This window comes from Corvus cornix, chromosome 6, assembly GCF_000738735.6.
Source record: "Corvus cornix cornix isolate S_Up_H32 chromosome 6, ASM73873v5, whole genome shotgun sequence".
Lineage (NCBI taxonomy): Eukaryota > Metazoa > Chordata > Aves > Passeriformes > Corvidae > Corvus > Corvus cornix.
Window position 1 is genome coordinate 18713044 of NC_046336.1, and position 22195 is coordinate 18735238.

The following is a 22195-nucleotide window of genomic DNA, read 5'->3' on the forward strand; positions in this document are numbered from 1 at the left end:
TGATGGCTTTTGAAGAGATACTAATGTTGTATTGGAAATTGGTATATAAAATGTAGTCTTAGAAAAAGCAGTAACTAATTTAGTGCAGCTCCAGCTCAATCAGACAATTGCTAAAAATAAGCTACCTTCTAATTCCACTGGTGATCTCTTAATTAGAGAAGTCTTCTAATTCGTAACCTGCATATAGGACAAGATCGGAGACTGAAGTGGTTTGCCAGTCTGGACAGAATCAGTGTTTGGGAAGGTAATGTTGGGAGAAGACCAGGTGTTCTAACAGCGGTGGTAGTAACTTTGCACTGCATTTATGCTGAGCCTTTGCCCCCAGCTAAATGCTGTAGCATGCAGTTTTGCCAGCAGTGTCTTTTTTTTAAGGCAGAGAAGATGCCCTCCTTGGTGGGCATCTGCTTTGTGGAGATTTTTTTTTTTCCTTTAAAAAAAAACCACACCCACCCCAAAAAACCCAATCCATAAGCACCGAAAGGAACATCTATATGTTTGTTACACTGTTGTTTCCTGCTTGAACCTGTTAGATTGAGCATTTTGAGACAGCTGTTTGGCTTTGCTGCAGGAGCAGCACAGCAAGGAAGAGAGAGCCTTTTCAGGAGGTATTTCACATCTCCTAAGGTTGAGATCTGAATACTTTTTAGCCTCCTGTATTTTCATTTCTTAAGTTTGATGACTTCTGTCTTCTGTAATGAGGCAGTGAGAGGTCAGCTGGCCTTGCTGAGATGGAAAACTTTTGTTAACTCTGCAGGAAATACAGGTGATGTGAGCTTGCACCAGATTTTTTCTTTGTAAGATAATGGTAATGTTGCCAGGTAATGCCATTCACTGAACAGCATGTGTCCATGAAAAACAAGGAGTGTAACTTCCTCCGAGCTCAAGGCTTTATGCCTCATTTGGAGAGAGCACAGCCAATGGAGAAGGACCGTGCCAGGCACAAGGTCACTAGTGACGCAGAGGGGACCATGCCTGTTCCTAGGCACAGTGCTGCTTCTGTAGCACCCAGAGGCTGAAGGGAATGATTGGGTCCTGTAAGAGGAAAGCAGCAGTGTTTTGGTCACTTGTGGGTTCCTGTCACTTCAGAAATAGCAGAAGACATCTTTCGTCTTTATATACCTTGTGACCATCTTGATGTGCTGTACAGCCCATGTGTGGGAGCCTGTGCTAAAGATGGGACTATCTGGAATGGAACAAGCCAACTGTTTTAAGTGAACAGAAAACGGAGGAGATTTGTCTTGACTTTTTAACATCTGTTGCATTTGGAATAGGAGGTAGTTTTCTTTTTTTCAGTTGAAAAAAACCAAACTTGCATTTTCCATTTAAAATGATTAATAAAGAAATACATCATTATCTCTCCATTAGCCTAATTCAGCAGATGTTCAAATTATTTGTCTGTAGTTGTTTTTCATCTGCTCTTTGGGAGAGCAAATGTCCCTGAATATTATTGTAATTGTAACGACTTAGAGAAGGAAACCCCAAAGTCAGCTGGTATGGGTCCTGAAAGACATGGAGGAGAGTAGGGTAGAGTTATGTGGGTTTTCCTCTCTGCAGCTAAGTATGCTGTTGGTGTAAAAATCAACAGGTTCAATGCTTGCCTCTTTCTCCAGCAGTAGATTTTCCATGAGGACTGATGATATTTTAGCATGATAAATAAATAAAGTTTTTCTTCTACCTTTCAATTTCAACAGATACCTGATAATAACTACTGTTTCTTCCATGTTTTGTCTTCACAAATGTTTCAGGGTTTACAGTAGTGCTCATGTGCACCAGAGTTGCATCAGCCTTGTTTAGCACGCTTGGCTCATCTCACTGGCTCCTGTTTAAACTAATTTAAAGCAAAGATCATCTGCTTGGGGAAAAGACAGAAAAGCTACTTCTAATTGTAATTGGGTTGAAAAATGTAACATCAGTTGGCATCAGTCATGTGGCTGTGCTCCTGAATTTTATTTCCCTGTTTGGAGAACTTCATATAGCAGCTTCTTTTACTTGCCCTGTAGATATGCAACAGCATCCCAGAATCCATTTCATTGTATTGCTCCAGCTATCACCAGGTTCCTTCAAAACCACTTTTTGTCCCACAGAATTTTGCTGTCTGATTGCTTGGGCCTCCCCTCACCCTTACTAGACACTTGGAGATTGCTTTGAAGCACATGCTGGAGTAAAAACTGGTAATCATTTAAGAGTGGGTCAGAAGGGCGCTGCAAGTCAGCCTCTTCTCCAGCAGCAAGAAACAGATCCATGCAGTTCTAAGTGTTTCTCATTAGTAAGCACCATTTTTCTGTACTTCACTCTGTCTCAGTACCTTTCTGCAGTTGGCTGTGTTTGGCTGGCAATGAGCACCTAGTGGATGATAGCTGGATTTTAGAAATACTGCTATAGTTCTGGTGACAGAAAGCTGTGATGGATTTGCATTGACAGGATTCTGTACAGGTCTTGCAAGTGCATAGGAATGGATTGGTGGAGTTCTGTGCTGTTTCTCTAAATTTCTCGTAAAATCTCTAAATTTCTAAGTACTTTTAGAAATGAAGGGACTAATGCTGGATGGGACAGAAAGAGTCAACACTTGACTGCTGAATTGAGAACAAGGACAACGGGCGAGGATGCAACTGCTGGACACTGGTTTCTTGTCTGTGTAAGAAGGCAGTGATTTAAAGGAATCCACAGTCATGTATTCATCTCATGATTGCATCCAATGGCTATTTTAGGTACAGTGGGGATGAATGGCCCTTTATAGACTGTGGTAAGGAATGCGTTGTCTGTGGGTTTCAGTAATGCCAGTCCCTTCTTTTCGGGTGGCACAGAGCACTGTTGTGAGGGAAGGATGGTCAGAACCAACACACACGTGCCAGCACGCTCGTGTGAAATAATACCCTCATGAAGGGAAACTGTGCTGGTGCTCTGCTGCTGCCATTGTGTGTGTTGGTGTCAGCACTGGCACAGGGAGCTGGGATGAAACTGTTTGTCAGCCCTCTGAAATCAGTTGCCTGGCCTTTAAACTACACCAGGGACACTTGAAAAATGTTAGGCGCATGCAGCCTTTTTAACCACCCAACAAATCCCATGATAAGGTTGCAGCTGGAAGAGGCTGTCATGTTCTGGCACTGGAAGGGATTTAGTTCTGTTCACAGACCTGGACTCTGTCTGTGGGCTTTATACAGCTTTACTTTTTAATGATAATGCTATGACACAGAGGTTCTTAAACTCTTCATAGCATAGTCTTCATGTTGAAGTTGATTAGAAACGCCGTGTTTGTCTGCCTAGCAATTTTCTCAAATAGATCTGGCAATTTTTTGTGACAATGCAGGTGTGAAACTGAAAGAGTGACTCAGATGTGTAGTGCTGTTATTGCTTGTCTTACTGTAGCACTTCAGTCTATGCTCTTGGTTGTGCCAGGTACTGTACATTACCGTGGTAAGGAACAATACCACTCCAAAAAGCCATCTGTGTGGCTGAAACAGCCGGGAGGTGGGATGTAGACATTCCATTGCACAGAAGTGGCTAAGCTGAAGAACTCAAATAATTTGCCTTCTTGAACCACAGCCAGTGAGCACACCTGTGTATTGGTGATACTTGAAATGAAGATGAGCAGCGATGTCAGTGCAGCTGTGGGCTCCACTCCCCCAGCATGTTGTTCTGCCTGGAGCACACGTTCTCATGCAGGTCACAGTACTGGTCCTTCCCACGTTGCCTTTTGCGTGGGGGATTCTTGGACGTGACAGATGGACAGAGAAGGTATCAGCATGGAAAAAGATGGAAACATAAAGCCATTAAGGAGATATACTATGCCTGAGTATAATTCCCAATAAAAAGTTCTCACTGAAGTCTGTTATACTTTAATGACTCATTATATTTCCCTGCGTTTAAAATGTATTTAGAATTTTTAAATTTGGGGGATAACAAATGACTTCTGGTGGAGAGTTGATCAGAAATCAGGTTACTTTAAAATGTGGGAAATTACAGTTGTAAACAAACTCATCGGTGTCATGCAAGTAAGCAGAAGAATCAGATACAGGATTCTTGGCACATTGCTCTTTTTACTCTACATTTGAACTTCTGAAGACCCTGGTTTTAGGCTCTTCAGTTGCTTTGAGCAAGTCCTAAAGAATGTGGTTTATAGATGTTTCTTCAGAATTTAAAGGTTTGTCATAGTGATCCAGAAATCTAGATTTTATTGAGGCTTCCATAGCAAAAACATGTTGTAACTCAAACCTATAAATAAAGAGTTACCTGACATTTAACTCGTAAATCGTTCAAAGGAAATACATTTTTATGAGCATGGCTTTGGAAATTCCCTACCCACCCAAAGAAGGAATGATTTCATATTTCTTCAAAACACAGAATCATTTAATCAATAGTATATTTTTTTTTCTCTGCCTTAAGAGAAGTGTTTTGCCTGGTAGCACTTAAACAATAGTGAAGAATGTTGATTAGGTGCCTGTTGTTCATAAATGGCTTTTACAACTGTTCATCTGTGATGTAATGGAAAATAAGTGATGTAGCACAGAATTTTCTTAAAACTGCATCGTTGTTGTCTCTGTACAATATAGAATGTGAGCAATGTCCTCACTGAACAATGATGAGATTGTTCTGTTTCATCACTGTCTTGCATTGTAAATATTTACACTGTTTGTGAAACACAGGCTTTTGTTGTCTTCAATGTAAGTGTATGCATTTTCTAATAATCTTTATTAAAACTAAAGAGCAATTTTTCCTTGGATTTCAGAACTGATTTAGAGTTTTGTGAACCCTGAAAGGATTATAATAGAGAATGAGAAAGGATCATACATTATCCATAGGTGTTACATTGTATCATGTGGACTTGTGTACTAGACTAGAAATTTACCTGCAATACATGTTGGTGCAAATTTCTCTCTCTGGTCTATACATGTATTACTATGTCTCTTCTTCCACTGGATTATAATCTTCATTACATTTTCTCTTAAAAAATGTCAATTGTCACATGGAGCGCTTTGCCAAATCGTAATGATCATGTGGGCATTTTTCCCAATGAATTTGCAGTTATTCTGGAGGTCTGGGGTGTTGCCTTGTCCTTGGCATCACTTGCTGTCTTTCTGAGGTATGTCATAGTCTTGTGGATTTTGGCTTTTGCGCATGAGTAGGGGTGAGGGGAGCGGGTTTTGTATCCGGTAGCTGTACTGTGGATCCTCCTGTGCTGATTGCAGGATGATCTGCAGTTGCAGTCAACCAACTGCAGCAGTCGTGGTAGACCAGTCCCAAACCTGTGTTCACACTGTGATGGAATCCATGTAGGCTACTGCTGTGCCTTACTTTTGGACATGCAGTGAAGGAGGAAAGACAGCTTTCCTCAAAAACTGTAGAAATAGGCTTGGTACTGTGGCATGTTCTTCTCTGACAATGAGTATTATAAAGAAGCAAGTCTTCATCTGTATCTTCAAGAAAAATTTCGAGTTTTGTGATTATGACATCCTAATTTTTGATCTGCAGGGTGGCTTCAGTGCCAGATTGGAGGGAAGAATGCCTCTTCTGGAGAGGGGCATTAATTTCTCAGGAAGCCAGTTTCTACTCATTCTGGGAGTTGATAGGATCATTGCTAAAAGTGATAAGGCAAGCCCCAAACAGGCTGTGATGTTATGTCCTGCTTGGAGCAAAGCTGTAGAGACTCACAGCTTGCTGTGAGTGTGATTTATGTGCTAGACTTGCTCTGTTCAGAGCAAGTCTTCCTCAGGAGAGGAAGATGTCTTTAATGTGAAGGGGTGAGGAGAAATGGTGATTATTGAGGCTAAAGAGTGAATGGCACCCCCTTATGCAAATGGATTTGGGAATTCAATGGAGCAGGTAGAGGAAATTGCTGGCTGAGAAAACAGGAGCCCTGGCTGTTACCTCTCCCTGGCCTCCACCATTAGGACTTCCCAATGTAGATAATGAAACTCCTGCTTTACCTCTTTTTCTTTTTGCTTGTTGCAGTTAGAGACTGTCCCAGGGATTATTGCTGATATTATTGTGGTCTATTTCATCAACAAATATGCAATGGGGGTTACTTAAAAATGTGTATGAACCAGCAGACCACTGATGCCAAAGAAATTTTGGATCTGTAGCAGGAGCTTACTGCCACAGGTGTGTGTGGAGTACCTGGTGCTTTGTTCTTTCCACAGCACATCAGGAATGATCAGTGATGCTTCTGATGCAGGCAAATTGCTATTAGTAGCAGAAGCAGACAAAAGTAATTTCTTTGTTTCTCAGGGGACTGTAATGACTCTATGTTGTGTTATTGTAACAGAGGGAAGTGGCGTTTGTTTTCCTGAAGTCTACCAAGCTAGTTCATAATTGCATTTGTCAGCTGAGTTGATTTGAAGGGAACAGTTTTTAAGGAACCTGTTTTTCAGAGGTCCAGATCCTGCTCAGCTTCCATTGAAATCATGGGAAAGGGTTGCTAAGAGCTCTGGGACTGTTATTTACTGAGACTGTAGTTTAACTGCCTGCTTGTCTAGTTGTATTATAATTGTAAAAATAATTGTATTCTTATTTTGAGAGGAGTTAGCCAGAGCTGGCAGATACTTCTGTTTCTCTGTGTATTCCTGCATATTGAGAAGCTTCCAAAGGGAAGATGGGGAACTTGCAGAAGAATCTCCTGTCCCCTTTCTAAGCTTTTCTTTTGATTTTAGCTACTCAATAACATGATTTTAAAATATACTAAAACTTTAAGTCTTGAAGCTGATTAGTTTTGGGACACTAGCAGGTGGAGGAAAGGAGGAACTGAGATAATAAAGGGAGAAGTTACAGCTAAGCTAGTAAACAGTGCGAGATATATGGGCAGACTCATAGCTGTAAATAGCAATAATCCCGAATTATGTCTGCCTGGTCTCAATACAAGGGTTATTTTCAGGGTTAGTACAACATTAGAAGTGAAATGTGAAAGGTACTGCAGGAAAGGAAGTGTTAGTTCCTCTCCCGTAAGCTCTCTTGATTAGATTTTTTTGTTGAGTTAACAAATGCATGTGAAGTGCATGAGGCTTGATAACATCTCTTAAATAATGCTGTTAACAAAGTACTGATTAAGCTACAGTAAACTGAAATGAAACACAGATGCAGGATCCTCTTTTTGAAAATGCACATCTGTCCTCTCTAGAAGAGGATTACATAAGATATATTAGTAAGGGAAGAGTCCTAACAAGCTCAAAATCAAATAAATAAAAACTTCAAACTGGAGCCAACACAAGCTGATAGAATTGGAAATACTTGCAAATGTGGAAAATGTAGTGGACAGAAAGTAGGCATAAGCTATATCTATCTCAAATGTCAAAGTAGCTAGGAAAAGTTAAGATGCACACAGGAATTGGCTAAGTCAGTGGATGAGGGCTTCTGTTACCTTCAGAACAACAATAAAAACACAAAATGAAAGGACTTTTTAAAATGGGGATTTGAGATTTCACATCAAGACCTCCAGCAGAAAAACAGATTCCAAATCTGCATTAATAGATTATTTCAAGTCCTATTATGAGGAAGTAAGCCATCTGATGAAGATGATGTTACACCATCTAGCAGCAGTCAGATTTCTTCAGGGAGTTTCCATTCTTCTTTGGGTTGGTCAGGTTTTGTGCCACATAGAGGGGAAGTTTCGGAAGACCAGATTGCATGGCAACGATCCACGAAGTCCCAGAATATAATTTTCAGCCTGCATCTGCAAGGTCCCCTGCAGTCTACAGACTGATCTGTTCCATGGCAGGATTGTCACAGCAGTGGATGTTACTTCAGTGTCTGGATTATCTGGACATCAGTGATGTGTTGCCTTTTTTTTAACCTGCCCACCCTGCAACTGATTGTCAGAGCACTGACATAGGTGACGTTGCTCACCATCACTACTGAGGCTAAGGGCAGTTGAAGAGAACCTTGGGGCAGACCAGAACAACCCACAGGTGAAATTCTTTCCAATTCCCTTTGGTTAGTGACTATCATCTTCCTTCTGGTATGGGTTCCAGGGCATATTTTTAATGCACATAAAGACATATTCTTTTAATCAGAATACCTATTGTACTTTCAATAGGAAAGCATCTGACCTATTTGACTGCTGTATTTTTTCCCCTTCTGAGTAATACAAAGCATGTGCACACACCTACATGCATCCTTGGGATGCATTTCTTTTGGTAAGGCCCGTGTTCATCTGCAGCCAGTGCCACTACAGCTCCAGAGCTTCTGAAGTTTTCCATTACACACTGTGTAGCAAGGGAATATGATGGACTTTCTGAAGTATAAATGACCTAATAAAATCTGCTGTTCAGACTGCATGTTTGTAGACTCTGATAGGTACCAAACCACAGACAGGAAGTCATGATTTGTGCTTACTTGCCCCAGTCCAGGTATGAATCTTTGGAAAGGAGGAGTTTAGCCTTTGTTTTGGAATGTGTAATGGGCAGAGAGCTGCAGTAGGTGGCAGGTGAGGGAGGACTTCATCTGCATTCTTCCAATGGTACTTGACACTAACAATCCAGCAAGCTACAGATCATTTGGTTCATCTCATGTTCTTGCTGTTATTTGGGAAACAGATCTTGACAGGGTGGATGATGAAGGTGGGATTTCAAGTGGTTTCCCACCTACTTCTGTTCTATTGAGGTTTCCTGTTGTTGTCCCTTCTCATTGTTGAGGAATACATCTGGTGCAGGTAATTCAGTTTGTGAGGTGCAGATTGAGCTCTGGGTGGGAGCCTGAGACAAGAGACCACGAACTGCCAACCTCTTGGACAACCAAGGGCATGAAGATGAGTGGTGCCAGTGAGGTAGGTAAATGGACACTGGGAGACACAGCAGGAGCAGGGGACTTGGGAGGAAGAGCCAGTCTTTTGTGCAGGTAGGCTGTGATGGGATAAAAGCCCAGGGGGTCCTTTGTTGAGGGTCCTCCTTGGAGGTGCCGACTCAGGCTGTTTCTGTGTTACTGCACTGTGAATAAATGGCTTTGTGGAACAAGACGTCTGAGACCCTGCCATGGGAAACCCCGTCTGACTGTGAGTGGGGTGTGCAGGGAGTCAAGCTGGGTTCTCGTGGGCTCATGGGAGCCGCCTGCTGTGAAGGGGCTTCAGTCCCAGCAGTGAAAGTCTCTGGTGTTGGGAGTGTGACTGCCAGAGAGTCTCATGGTTGGTCAGACTGGAAGGTTTCCTTAACACCAAGTACTTCATGCTGATAACCCAGAAGAACCTAATTTTCTGCTTCTATCAGATGTACTGTTCAGGGGAATGCCCCAGCCACCAGGACCAAGTCATGTGCCTGCTTTTCCTTCCTTTTGTACCTCTCAACTACCTTGAGAGACTGTGTCCTCTTTTCTCTGAATCTGACTGGTTTTGCTGCAGCTTTTGTTGTTCTAGCAACGTAGTGAGGACCCAGCTGTTGTGGTTATACGTGACTGCAGGCATTTTTAGTGACTGTTTTGCCTGTCCTGCAGAAAGCAAAACAGGACTACCTAGATGGGTGAAATCTTAGCTTCATTGAGCTAAGATCACCTGTGGGCTCTGCAGCCAGGATTTTGGCTTCTTTTGTCTTTTGAAATGGTATTTGTTTCTAAAGACTCTCTGGAAGGGCAGTATGGCTGGAGCCCATCTTTTAGGAACCAGTGTGGCTACAGAAAAGAGGAACAGTTGAGCTTTTCAAGCTGTCCTCTGTCTTGGCATTCCCATGTGCCCGAGCCAGCTTTGCAGGAAGTTAGCAACCAAATAAAACACAGCGGAGGAGGAAGCTGAGCCCTTATCTGCCACCTCCTGGGCACTGGATGGAGATGCTGTAGTAATGAGGAATTCTCATTTGGTGTGAGGTATGGCCTGAATGTCTAACTGGAATCCTGAAAAGAAGGGACTATCTAGGAGCAGTCCCCGTGCCTTGGCATGTCTTCCTTTTTGGCAGGCCCCCAGTTTGATGTGCTTCAAGTTTGGATCCCACTTCGCAGGTGCCCAGCTCCCCACCTTTGAATCAGGTAGGACAAGGAATTAATTTAGCTGTGGAATGTCCTGTGGAGCTTGTCATAACTTGCTTTGTGTTGGCTTTTCTGACGTCCTTGTCTGTACTCAGTACTGCAGATGGTCTGTTCATTCACGTAACTTTATCCTTTAGCTAGCACTGTGGAGTTAAAGTGCTTTAGGTTGATACAGACAGAATTTGAGTTGTGTGCATTGTTAGGGACCCAGCAGATTGGGGATGTGGCAGGGTGGCATCTGGGTTTAGTTTACAGCTTTCTATAAGCCACCTTTGAACAAAGGCAGGCTTTATTAGAGCATCTGCCAGGCTTCTTTACCAGAGGAAGGCTGTTTCACATCATCTTTGAATACCCAGTTGGATTATATCTGCTGTTTGAGCTCTTTCAAAGAATTCTAACACTTGCTGTCCTTGAAGTACCTGCAGAAAAACTGGTTTGACTTGTTTGCCATCATCAGAGAAGGTTAACTGTGTTTTCTAATAATTTTCCTTGTTCTCTTTACAGTCAAAACGTGTCCTTGCCTGCAAGCCCAGAACCCTTTTTGAGGGGGGGACACAGAGCAGGGTTGAATTCCTTCCGTTTTGCTCTGTTACCACTGGCAATAGCACAGAACATATTACCTGGCATATTTTCATTGAAGCTTGACATTCTTTGGATTTAATTTCTCTGTTTTCTTGGGAAAATACCTTCCCTTCCTGCCTTGTTTATTGTAGTTTGATATTCCCATCTCAGCCCATGTTTATATTCCCTCTGGCTTGGCTCCTTTAGAGGCTGTAGCTAAGCAGGTGTGTGGAGGACCTGAAGAGGTTCTGTGTTTTCTCTTTATGCTGGGATTCAATAATGCTGGTAAATCCCATGTTTCCCTTTGTCTTCCAGTAAGGAAGTGTCCTTGGTGCTTGTTTATGCATAGTGATATATTTTACTTTTAAAGTAAGCGATGCCTGAAAGTTACGGAGGCGTTGCCTTTAAAGCTCTCATGCGTGCTTTATGATGCACTGTCTTGGCCTCTATGGAAGTAACATAAATCCTGCCCACGTGTCACTAAAGCTCTTGAACTTGGCTGAGTGCTCAAACGGGCAAACAGCATCATGCAGCAGATGGAGTGTGTGACTGGGATGCAGCATAGTGCAACCTTTGATAATTCTTTCCCCCTCAGTGCAAAGAGGATAGTGAACTATCATTCTCCATATAAAGCCTTGGAACATGTAATATTTTTTCCTGTTGTTTAATCAAAAGCAGTTAAAATAGTTGATCCTGTTTTCATTTTATACAACTGCAGTACTCCTGTGAAGTCTAGTGGAAATAGGCCAAGCTTTCTAGGTTTTTGATTCCACGAAAGATGCTGAATGGTCTGGTTCTATCTTCAGAACTTCCAATTAAATGTTAAATAAAAAATGTGTGCAGTATTAAGTTAAGGGTATGCACTAAGTGCTAAGCTATACTACTTCCAAATTGCTAAACAACATAATACATAGGGCATTTATTTAGTCTCTGCTTTCTGCTTTTGCAGATTCAAAACCAGACAAACAAAAAGTTGGTATGTTATGGAAACAGAAGAACAGTGCATTATTTAGTTTATTTATTATAGTCCCTGCTGTGGTAATGCCCTTTTAATCTGTTCTTTAAACACAATTGATTGTGTCTCATTTGTGGTAAGTTACATTCCAAATAAGCACTCCATGATGTTACATGTTTCAAAAAGCTTTTTATTTAATGTAACTTCACTAATCTAATAAAAGGTATGGTTAATTATGCCTGCCTTTCAGATTAGCATGGCTAATTTTGGCTAATTTGTCTATCACTATCTTTCCTATGTGTAATGCTTCCCTGTTATATTTGTAAAAGAAGGATAAAGTGTGTGTAGTCCATCCAGTGAATTCACAATCCCTGGTGAGGGATTTTGTTTGTATTAATCTCTAACAGTCTTAGGAAGGGAGCATCTCACGTGATACGTCTTTCATCTGACAGTGGTACGTTTATAGAAATGACAAGAGTCAAATGCAGGCTATTGCCTGTTTTTAGCCAAAATTACAGCATTTGCTTTGTTTTAGGATGACTCCTGAGGCAATTCAATCCAGTATGGTGGGGTTGGCAGTTTCGGAAACTTACCTGTATGAGCTTTGCTCTCTGTACCTTCAGGTAGCATGCTCAGCTTGGAGAGCTGCTCTTCCTCCTTCTCCCTATCCAAGCAGATTCAAGCATGACCCCTGCCCTCTAGCTCTGCTCTCAGAATGCTTTCAGAACTGGTTGAGAATTTATTTATTCATTTTGCATTAATTTTGCTCTGACCTGTCTAGTTAAAATTGTTTAAAATTTCTGTGTCTCTTCTCACCCAGCCAGTGCACCAAAACCCAGAGAAAATAAGAGATGGGTGTTGGTCGAGTGGATGGCATAGCTTTGGTTTAGAAATTATTGCATTTCAAGCTACTTTAACATCATCTAATATTTTTATTTTTTAGTTGCAAGGCCTTACAATGGCACGGAATGAGCACTGCCTTCAAGCCTCCTTCCTGTAAATGAAAGGACCAAACAAGGCGGTGTGATGAACATGCCACTGCATCAAATCTCTGTCATTCCAGCTCAGGATGTTACCTCTTCCAGAGTCTCCAGGAGCAAGACCAAAGAAAAAGAGGAACAGGTACTGTCAGATATGCTTAATTTTCACAGGAAGTTATCTAAGTATAAAATGATAGGGGTTACCAGATCAGACCTGATTCTGTTCCAAAGCCCCGACTCCTTGTGTTACTGCTGCTTTTAGTGAGGACAAATGCTACCAAATTATCTCCTTATTTTTGTGTTTGCTGTTTTAAAGCAGCTGGCTGTAAAATTCTAGAGATTGCTGTTGAGTAAATTCTGCAAAATGCAAGCTACAGCCATCTATTTTTCGTAAGAATTCAAGGCAGACAGGGATTTGGATGATGGCTCTAATTCCATTATTGTAGAAGCTATTACAGGTGTATTTGAAGAAAAATTACATGAAACGTGAACCTCTATATGTAGCCATGCATCCTGTTTTCCTTTGATCTCAGTAGCATGTAGTAGCTGTGTTGTATTTCATAGTGACTAGAATATCACAAGGAAGGCTCTAGACACGCATGTGTGTACAAACTGTACTGTGTTATGGAATATGAGTTGTATTCTTAATTTGGCAGCATGTGTGTGGGCGGAATCAATCTGAGGTCTTGCTGTGGTGCTAATGCAGAAGTATCTGAAGTATCTACTGATTATAAGTCCAGTAAAATCCAATCAATACACTACTTAACAGTTTTTAATAGCATACTATGTCTAGTCTTCACATGTCAACCTTATTTATCCCTGGACTGTGTCTCTGATCCAGCCCAAAGATGTTAATGTGCATCATGTACAGTGTACACTGTACTGCATTGATCTGATATTATCTGTCAGTTCCACAGAAACCTCTTTGTGGTTTTTTAGCTTTAACTTAAAATGAGGTCAAGAGAACATTCACGTTAAGGTACAGCTGCAGGGTTTGCTTTCTGGACTCCTCAGCAGTGGTTAACTATGAGGAGGTCTAGACTGATGCTGAGTACAGACAAGGTGTAGCTAATGTAAAAGGGACTAGAAAGGCACTGTCGTGTTACAGAAAGGGATTCACCAACACTAACTTTGAGTAGGGTGCAAGAGTTGTTTCTGATGTGTTGGGATCATTTGCCCTGACTACCTGTTTCACTTGACAGCTGTCCAGATTGTACCTACCAAAGTCACCAGTAAAAATAAACTGTCCTAATACTGGCTTTTTTGAGTCTTTTCCTTAGTAACATCTTAAAATGGATTCTAGCCCTTCAGATTCTTAAACCAGTAATTAATGAGGCTGGCACACTGCTGCTTTTGGTTACCAGGACTGGGCAAGAAGTTACTATCACAGAGGAGATGCTCTAAATCTATGAAGCACCTTGTCTCAGGAGTCTGCTGGAGTCTGTTGCTTCCTGCCTGTCGCATACAGTTACTGTCTGGGCAGCTCCCTAGGTAAGAGGGCACTGCTGTTTCTTCCCTTTGGTGCTCTCCCGTATAGTAACTGTATGTGCTGAGTGAGACAGCTCCTTTGTCAAATGCAGGGCAGTGCTGTGAAGTTACTACCCTGCTCTGGGGTGATGGAGGTTAGGAGGCAGATCAGAACAACTTGTGCCTCTAACCATGCAGTGGGCCTGGAAGTGAGAGTCCTAACTCTCCTTCTAAACATGCTTTTTATTTCGAACACAGTGACTTTGGTGTTAACAAATCTCCCCTGTGTTTCCTTCATGATAACTAGTTGAAATGTTGATTATTGTTCCCCTTGCAGGGTTGCTGTTATATTTTCATGCCTTAGCATGTTAGAAACAGAACCGAATACTTGTTTACACATGAGCAACACTGAAGAGGAAGTGGGACCATGCAAGCAATAGATTAAGCTAACTTGGAAACACTTCATGTTTTCCAAGTCTTGTCCTTCCTGTCTTCATCAGCACATTCATTCATCCCCGGGTGTCCTGCATTCTGCCAAAACTACAACTGGAACAGCTGAACCTCTGGGTGAGCTGCCTGCTGTCCCTGATGCACAGCTGTACTGACACTGTGGCTGCCCCTGTGCACATGAGCCTGGCTTTTATACTCCGTTCCTCACTCCTGCTTCTGGTGTTAAGCTTTAGTGCTGGATCTTAAAAATGAGCTGTAGGGCAGTCAGGTTGTTAATGTGCTGACTTTGACCAATCCAGTTAATTTTTCACATTGCATCAGTTAGTTCCCAGTACTTTATAGTCAGAGTCCCTGTTAATTCTTGGATGCAGTCAAGACCCACTGGCCAAGACTGTGAATTTTGCTCATATTTGAAGAATACAGTAAAAGGGAGATGGGATGCAAAAGAAGAATTTCTAGATTATCCTTGCCATATTTTTAGTCAGATTTTAGTTTCAGAATGCCTGCTTTCTGTTGAGATAGCATCCACTCCAAGATAAAGAGCAGCATGCAGCTGAACGTGATCCTGTGTTGGGCAAATCTGCTGAGCAGTTGTAGGTAGTTGTTGTGCCCTAGATAATATGTACTGTACAAGTCATGGATACTAAGTAAAACCGAGAAAGAAGGTGTTACAGTACAAAGTCAGTGTAACTTCAATACTTTCATATTTCAGTTGCATTCTCATTAGACAACATAGGTTACAGCTATTTCGTTGTGGTTGGCCTAAGCACAGTTCTTACGTCTGCAAAGACGTAAAATAGTTTTTGAGAAAAAAGTGTAACATTTCACAGTTTGAATCGAGTTCCATGATTTTCTTACCTTACCTTTATTATGTAATAAGAATAGTAAATTTCTTACCTTTTCTGTGCAGGAACAGTAAGTAACTCAAACAAATGTGTACACTGTAGTCTTAAAATATTTTGAGTTGTACAAAGCCACTTGACAATCTGAACAAAATCAAACAAACCACAAACCACAATCAAAACCAATAGTACTACTTCACAGATAAATACGTAGGTTTGCTTTGTAGTACCAAGCTGCTTAGACCAAGTGCATTTCCAAGTGTGCACTTTATAGATTGAGCAGACTCATGTGCGTATCTCTCCTATTTATTAACAAGCTGTGGCTAAAGCCAAGGGGAGTGTCATCTAGCAGATGAAATTTTGTCTTGCTTTCATTTTTGCTGTTTCAAACCAGACCTTTGGCTTGTTGGTACCTATATTCTGCATTGTAGGAAGTCCTTTGGAGGAAAGGCTCAAGAAGCACAGCAGCAGAAAATGAAGGACCAATGTGCCTAGAGAGAGAACTTCCACCAGTCTCTGAAAAATCAGTGTTTCTCCTATTCCTCAGAGTATGCCTTATATTCTGCTATCTTTTGTGATGATGAGTGTGGTTAGTTATTCATATATGTAGTAGAGTTGCAGAGGAAAAATTCTCAATCTGAACAGTATAGATCTCTTACTATTTCTTCACTTCTATGCTTCTGGTCAAGATGTAGCTCTTGTATTTCAGGTTAAGGCTTGGTTTTATTCTAGTTTTCCTTGCTACAAGAGCAGATTTTATGCACTAGTGATTTGTGACTAAGTAAAGAACAGCAAGAAATCCTTAGCACCTTCATCATTACAATCCAGTTTCTCAGATTGAGTGATGTATAATACCTAACTGAGTGATGTATAATACCTAGGCATGCCTCATGGCAGATTAAATTGTAGATTCAATACTTGTGGAAGACTGGCAAAAATCGTATTGAATTTGAAGAAGTGTTAAGAGGAAAGGCTTTTGCCTACCATTTCTGGTCTAAGTCCTCAGTGATACATATACATACCAGAGCCTGGTAGATTCAGGTTGATGTAATTTTCAACATTTAAAGTATTTGAAATCTGAGGTTAGAAGCAGTATTTCATGAAACGTTGTCCATTTCCACAGTAAAAATACGGAAGGTCATAAAGGGATTATTACTCTTGCGTTTAACTCAGATGAACTGATAGCTTTAAGGGCTATTAATAACCATCATTAGCTTCTTACTTACCCTTCACTAGGAATAGTTTCATGCTTACTTGATGTTAGGGAGAGTCATTCTATTGTGTGTCAGAAGCCACAACCCCCATTGCCCCTGTTTTGTGGGCAGTATGCTGGCAGCAAGGTTTCCTAACGCATGCAAAAGCAAACAGCTCTTGGGATCTGATGGGAAACAAGGAAATGATGCTGGCATGTGATTGAGGTGTTGTTCTGGGTTTGTTTTGTTATAGCACAGTCTTTTTGAGGGCTTTGTGCCTTCCTCACTGAAGTGCACTGATATCTGCTGCAAATTGTTAGTAAGTGTTACTGCAGTGAGTGAAGCTCCCTCAGCAATAGCTTTTCACTGCTCTTACAAAAATGTGCACCAACCCTGGCCTCCTATGCTGTGATCTCTGCAGATCTCATAAGGAGATCAGGGATGGGTGGGATCAGTGTTTGAATGAGAGATCATGAGATACTAGTGCAAGTCATTTTTGGGCACAGTACTGTTTCTTCTCAGTAGTCTCAGCCTGGGAATCGATACCCAGTTATCATCAAAGATCACACAGCATTTATCACAGAAGCAGATCAATGTTCTAGTCAGATTTAAACTTGATGATTCCAGTTGATCAGCTGAAACTCCCTTCTGGTCACGTCTCTTGTTTTCTAAGTGCTGTGTAGTATAACTGGCTGTTACATGCTCAGCAGAGATGCTGTGATTGTCCCTGATATATCCAGGTACTTCTCAAAGCTGTCAGCTTGAACGTATACTGAGTGCCTAATTTGTCTGGATGAAATTATGGTGAGAGAAGTACATTGTGGTGTATCTTTGTAAAGTTCTTCTGCCTTTGTAATGATCTCTTGCATCCTGTGACAGGAAAGGTAATGTGGCTTATTGATTCAAATAAGCCACATCTTAGTGGAAAAGCAGGACTTGGGGGGAAAAAAAAGGCAAGAAATGCATTTGCAAGAGTTTGTAGTCACAGAGCAGTTTCTCAACGTGTGTGCTTTGTATTGTTGAATCTAGAGTGACACTTCGAAAGCTGTTTTTAAGGTACAGAAGCGCTCTGACTTTTTCCATTCACTTTGTGGACTTTGAGCTGTGAATGAGATCTCTGTGTGGCTGAATTCAGTCCAAATACTCAGACTTCATAAGGCTGTGTGTGTGTGTGTGTGTTTGGTTTTGCTTGCCCATTAAACCAAATCATTCATTCAGCAGCCAGGCTCTAAATCCTTTGAGAATTTTACTTCTTATTTTTTTTGTGCTGTGATTTGTGTCTTTATGTGTAACTATGTCATATATTAACACTGGGCCTGGCATTTTTCCTTTCTTAAGTTTGCTCTGTATAGAAACTGGCTAACTATGGAAGGATTTTTGTCTGAATATTCTTTTTCTCTTCTGTGAGAAGCAGAATGTACTTCTGCTGTACTGCTTATAGGCATAGGCTCAGAGTGGGAATTGTGAAGACCTTTCCTGACAATTCAAATCTTGGCTTTTACTTGGTGTGTTTTTCAATGGATCATAAAGCATGTCTTAGAAAAAGTTACACTTTCCACTCTTCCTGCCCCTTGGCAGCTTAAGGGCTTTTTTGTTCTGTCCCATGTGTTCCAGCAAGAGCATGACTTACCTCACCTTTGGTGTGGTACCTGGAAAACTGTCAAGAAGAGCACAGAGTGCGGCTAGGCCTGAATTAAACCAGGTCTGTAATTTGGGATTTGTTTTTGTCTTACCACCCTGCTAGATGGTATTGGGCAAATCGTTTGGGTTCTTGTGCTGTCCTGACTCCCATCTGTGAAAGAGGGCTGGCATTGCTGACTAGCCTTGTAAAGAACTTCAGGTGTATGGATAAAAGCTGAGCACCTGGAAGTCTTTGCCACTATGTCCTTTGAGATGTCTACTTTGCCAGAGTCCCAGTCTGCAGATGGTTGTGCTGATGGCCCAAAGCTCTGCTGCAGAACATGGTGGACACAGGGTATGTGGAGAGCAGAGGGGTCTTCCCCCTGAAGGTGAGCATTGCTCGATCTTGGTTGTGGTGAACGTGCAAAATGTTGTGACTTTCCTGAACTTCTGCTCTTACTATGCTTGAGTGCAGGATGAGAAGCTGGTCCTCTCGAGCCCTACTCTTAGAAGTTAGTACATGCTGCTTTCCAGCAAACCCCAATGAAGGGAGAAAAGAGGAGGCAGGAAGTGGGAGGGAGGGGATGGTATGGGAGGGAGCTGCTCCCGCTTGAGCAGTCCTAACAAAAAAGTCAGATCACGCCATTTGATTCTGCATTGTGTTTGTTTTGGAGTGTGTACAGCATGTGTGTGTGAGGAAAGGAACAGATGGCTGCTGAGTGGGGATGAATTACAAAAGACAAAGTGTGGGAAGTGATTTCTGAAAGGGTTTTGAGGGAAAAGAGGAGAAAACTCTTTCTTCTAAAAATTCAGTAAACATTATGAAAACTAACAGCAGTTGATACAGCAGCAGGGTTTTAGGTAGTGATTCTTCTGAGAATAAACTTTGGTAGTTTCGGATTTTGCTGTTTAGTTATAATCACTCATTTATATACAATCTCTGTTTTAACTTTCCTTATTGCATGTGAACTCCTTACTTTGATGTCTCAAGACCAGAAACTTAGAGTTAATGATTACAATCTGTAGCTGTCACATTAACCTGAATATTAAATCACCTCTCTGATATTAACAAAATCTCTGTCTGGCTTTCATTAGCAGCTCACTTAAAAAAGTTGAGAGTCATTCTTTAAAAAATATTATACTCTAAAACAAGTGCTGATGCTGTTTAATTACATGATAGTCACGTATGTTTTGGTGGTGTTTTGCAGGTCTGTTAATGTTTCTCGTGTATGTTAATGTGCAACAACTTTCCATAAAGGGAGCCCTGGATCTGAAGTCATGACTTTAAAGTTTATATTCTTTCTTCCCTGGCAGAAGCACACTTGTTTGTTTGCCTTCTAATGAGATGTGTGTCAATCATGATCCCACAGTGATCTATATGTGCATATAAATAAGTACCTGTGTTGCTGAAATCATCACAGCTCCACAAAGACATTATTCAAGACTTGATTGTAGTGATTTTCATCATCCATTGGCTATACTGTTTCTTTAAAGTGAGACTGTCAGATTCCTGCAAACTGATTTTTAAAGTTCATTTATTAAACGTAATTTCTGTAAATGAGACACCCCAGAAGTCCAGATGTTTTTTCCTCTTGTAGGATGTTTTGCCTCATGCATTGATGCATAATGAATGACTGTGTGGTGATTTGATCTTTCAGACAGATGTGTTTCTGTGCCTGGTGAAATAAAATAGGTTGGGTTTTGAGTTGTTTTCTAGGGTGTTTTGTTTTGGGCTTGTTTTGAGAGAAGAACAAAGACTAACAATTCTGCCAGGGAGGCATGGTGTAGTATTTGAACCTCAGGGGGTTTTAAAACTGTGTCTAGCTTTAAGCTGCTGATTCCCCTTAAACCCTGCACCCCAGTGGTTTACAGGTAAAACTTCTGCAAAATTATATACAGGCTTAGATTTGCACCTTGAACTTAGCTAATTCTACTTGGCCTTTACGCCATTTATGAATAATTTTTGACAGGGGCAGGGGAAGTTGTTCTTCAGAAATTGCTTCTCCCTGCTTTGCTGAAATATAAGCTCTTAGGAGTACAGCCTTCTAAGTCAATACTTCTCACACCTAGAAACAAAATCCACCTTTGGGATTCATTTAGCTTTTCTTGGTCCCAGAAGTGATGGTCTCTCATCTGCTTCTAAATATGCTTCTCTCTGACAGCAGACATAGCTCCTGTTTTAGGAAATTTCTTACGGAGATTTTCGCATGACAGCCACAAGTCAAAGCATACTTTTATTACTGAGCAAGCCCATATTGTGTATTCTATGAGGTCAGTGGTTGAAATTCAGAATTTCATTTTTTAGCAGTCAAGAACTGAATTTCAAAGACAAAGGAAAGAGCGGAATCACCTATTTATTGAGGTTTAAGTTTATTTACATCCCAGTCCTCTCTTCCTGTAAATAAGCACTACTTTAATGTTGATGAAAATGAGGAAAAGTGGCCTGTTTATAATTTTTTCATTTGCTTAAATGTAGACTGCATCTGATTGCTTGTGCACCTTAACTACAGGTGGCTGTTAGTGTAAAGGAGAGGATTGTCCTTGAGTCTGCAGCATTTGATTTCACCCCTGTGCTAAGTAAGCACTGCATGTTTCCACCATATTCTTTAAGGGTACAGCATCTCTGGTGTTCCTGGAGGCAAGAATCTGGGGCTATGTCACCAACTGCTCTGCACACATGTTGTGCATCTGTCAGGGTATCTGGAAGTGGGTGTGTTTAGCACAGATATTCATATACTCAGATTCTTTGAGTGTGGAAGCAATTTTTGGTGTATTTTTAACATTAGAACATTTTCAGTAATAAACTTGCATCTTGTGCTTAGGTTTTTCAGAAACCTTAAAATAATTTTTGTGTAACCTACTGAGTTCTATATCAAAGCTGGATTTGGAGTCACAGATTTCCAGTGTGCCTTACTGCCTTGAAGGATAATTGTATTTCCTACTCTTCAGTACGTACACCTTGGAAAATCACTGCTGTAGGTCTCACAGACGTACAAGTATTTATGGCTATTTCTATCTAAAAAGTCAGATTTTTTTCTAACACTCAAGTCAAATTCACTCTCTAGTGTGTAGTTGGGTTCATTAGTTAAGCATATTGTATATAATATCTTTTGATAATTATGCATTGGCATAAAATTCTTAAAAGAAGTATGAAATTATCCTTTTCCCAGAATTTAGATAGAGGAGCCTAAAAAAGATGTTTTAAAAGTTTAAAAGAGGCTGATCTTGGCATTTTTGAATATCAACTAATCAATTTACTTATTTTTCCTGTAAAGTGGTGAAGGGGCAGCCTTGTAATGCATTGGTAGCTTTTCCTGAATGGAAAATTGCAGACCCCAGAAGTGTTTTAGCCAGCTGTGTCCAGATGCACAAACCCCATGTCAGTTGTAAAGTTTCTCCTGGCAATCATCTGCCTGTCTATTTCTAGTAATATTCCTAAGCAGTAGATGCCAGAGGAGGTGATTTATGGATTGTTCAGGTTGAAGCAATGTGTGTTTGCCTCAGCCAGTGGCTTGTGTGATATTTTTTTGCTTTATATTTTATGCATAATAACAGTGAAAACTTTTGGTTGACCCCAGAGAATATGGAAGAGTTGTTTGGGCTTTGTTTCCCTCCAGTATTCTTTAGGTTTGTTTACTGTTATTCAGATGACTGAAAGCACGTTATTTGGGTAAAGATTACAAGGCAGCCTTGTATGCAGTGAAGTGAAACATTTACTAATTTTTGCATCTTCATTTCTCTGAGCTGGTTAACATAACAGCTAAGCAACTTCATTCTGCATGAAATACTGGAATGTGGCATCCTCTTTGGCTGCTAATAGGTTTCAGGTACTCCAGAGACACTGGAGTTACTGCAACATCCACAGGCAGATTTGTGGTAGTGACCCCTAAATGGGATCTTCCTGTTTTCATGCACCACAGTTGGGATATTTGGGAGAAGTGAAGCACAGCCTCATACCTGTAAACTTTAAATCATAGCAATTTTAAGTTGTGACAATGGAAGACCTAGGGTACTTCATGGAAACACCAGCAAATTAGGTCCGCTGGGTACAGCCAGTGCTAATTTGTGCTTAAGCCAAGATACCTTCTCCCTTAGAGCTGGGAATAGGACTGAGCTGGTTGTCTTCTGTGATTAATATGAAAAACTTGACTATTTGGCTTAAAACTGCTTCAAATCACCAAGCAAAAA

The 22195-nt window shown here is 41.0% G+C and overlaps 1 protein-coding gene across 4 annotated transcripts in view; it reads left to right on the forward strand.

The window, feature by feature from the left end:
• MARCHF8 (membrane associated ring-CH-type finger 8) overlaps positions 1 to 22195 on the forward strand; it is a 90510-nt gene that overhangs the window by 9351 nt on the left and 58964 nt on the right. For all 4 annotated transcript variants that reach the window (XM_039553609.1, XM_039553611.1, XM_039553612.1 and 1 more), the window contains exon 2: positions 12399 to 12577. In XM_039553609.1, the coding sequence (XP_039409543.1) occupies positions 12482 to 12577 (96 nt within the window). In that variant the 5' untranslated portion in view covers positions 12399 to 12481. The remainder of the gene's footprint in view (positions 1 to 12398; positions 12578 to 22195) is intronic.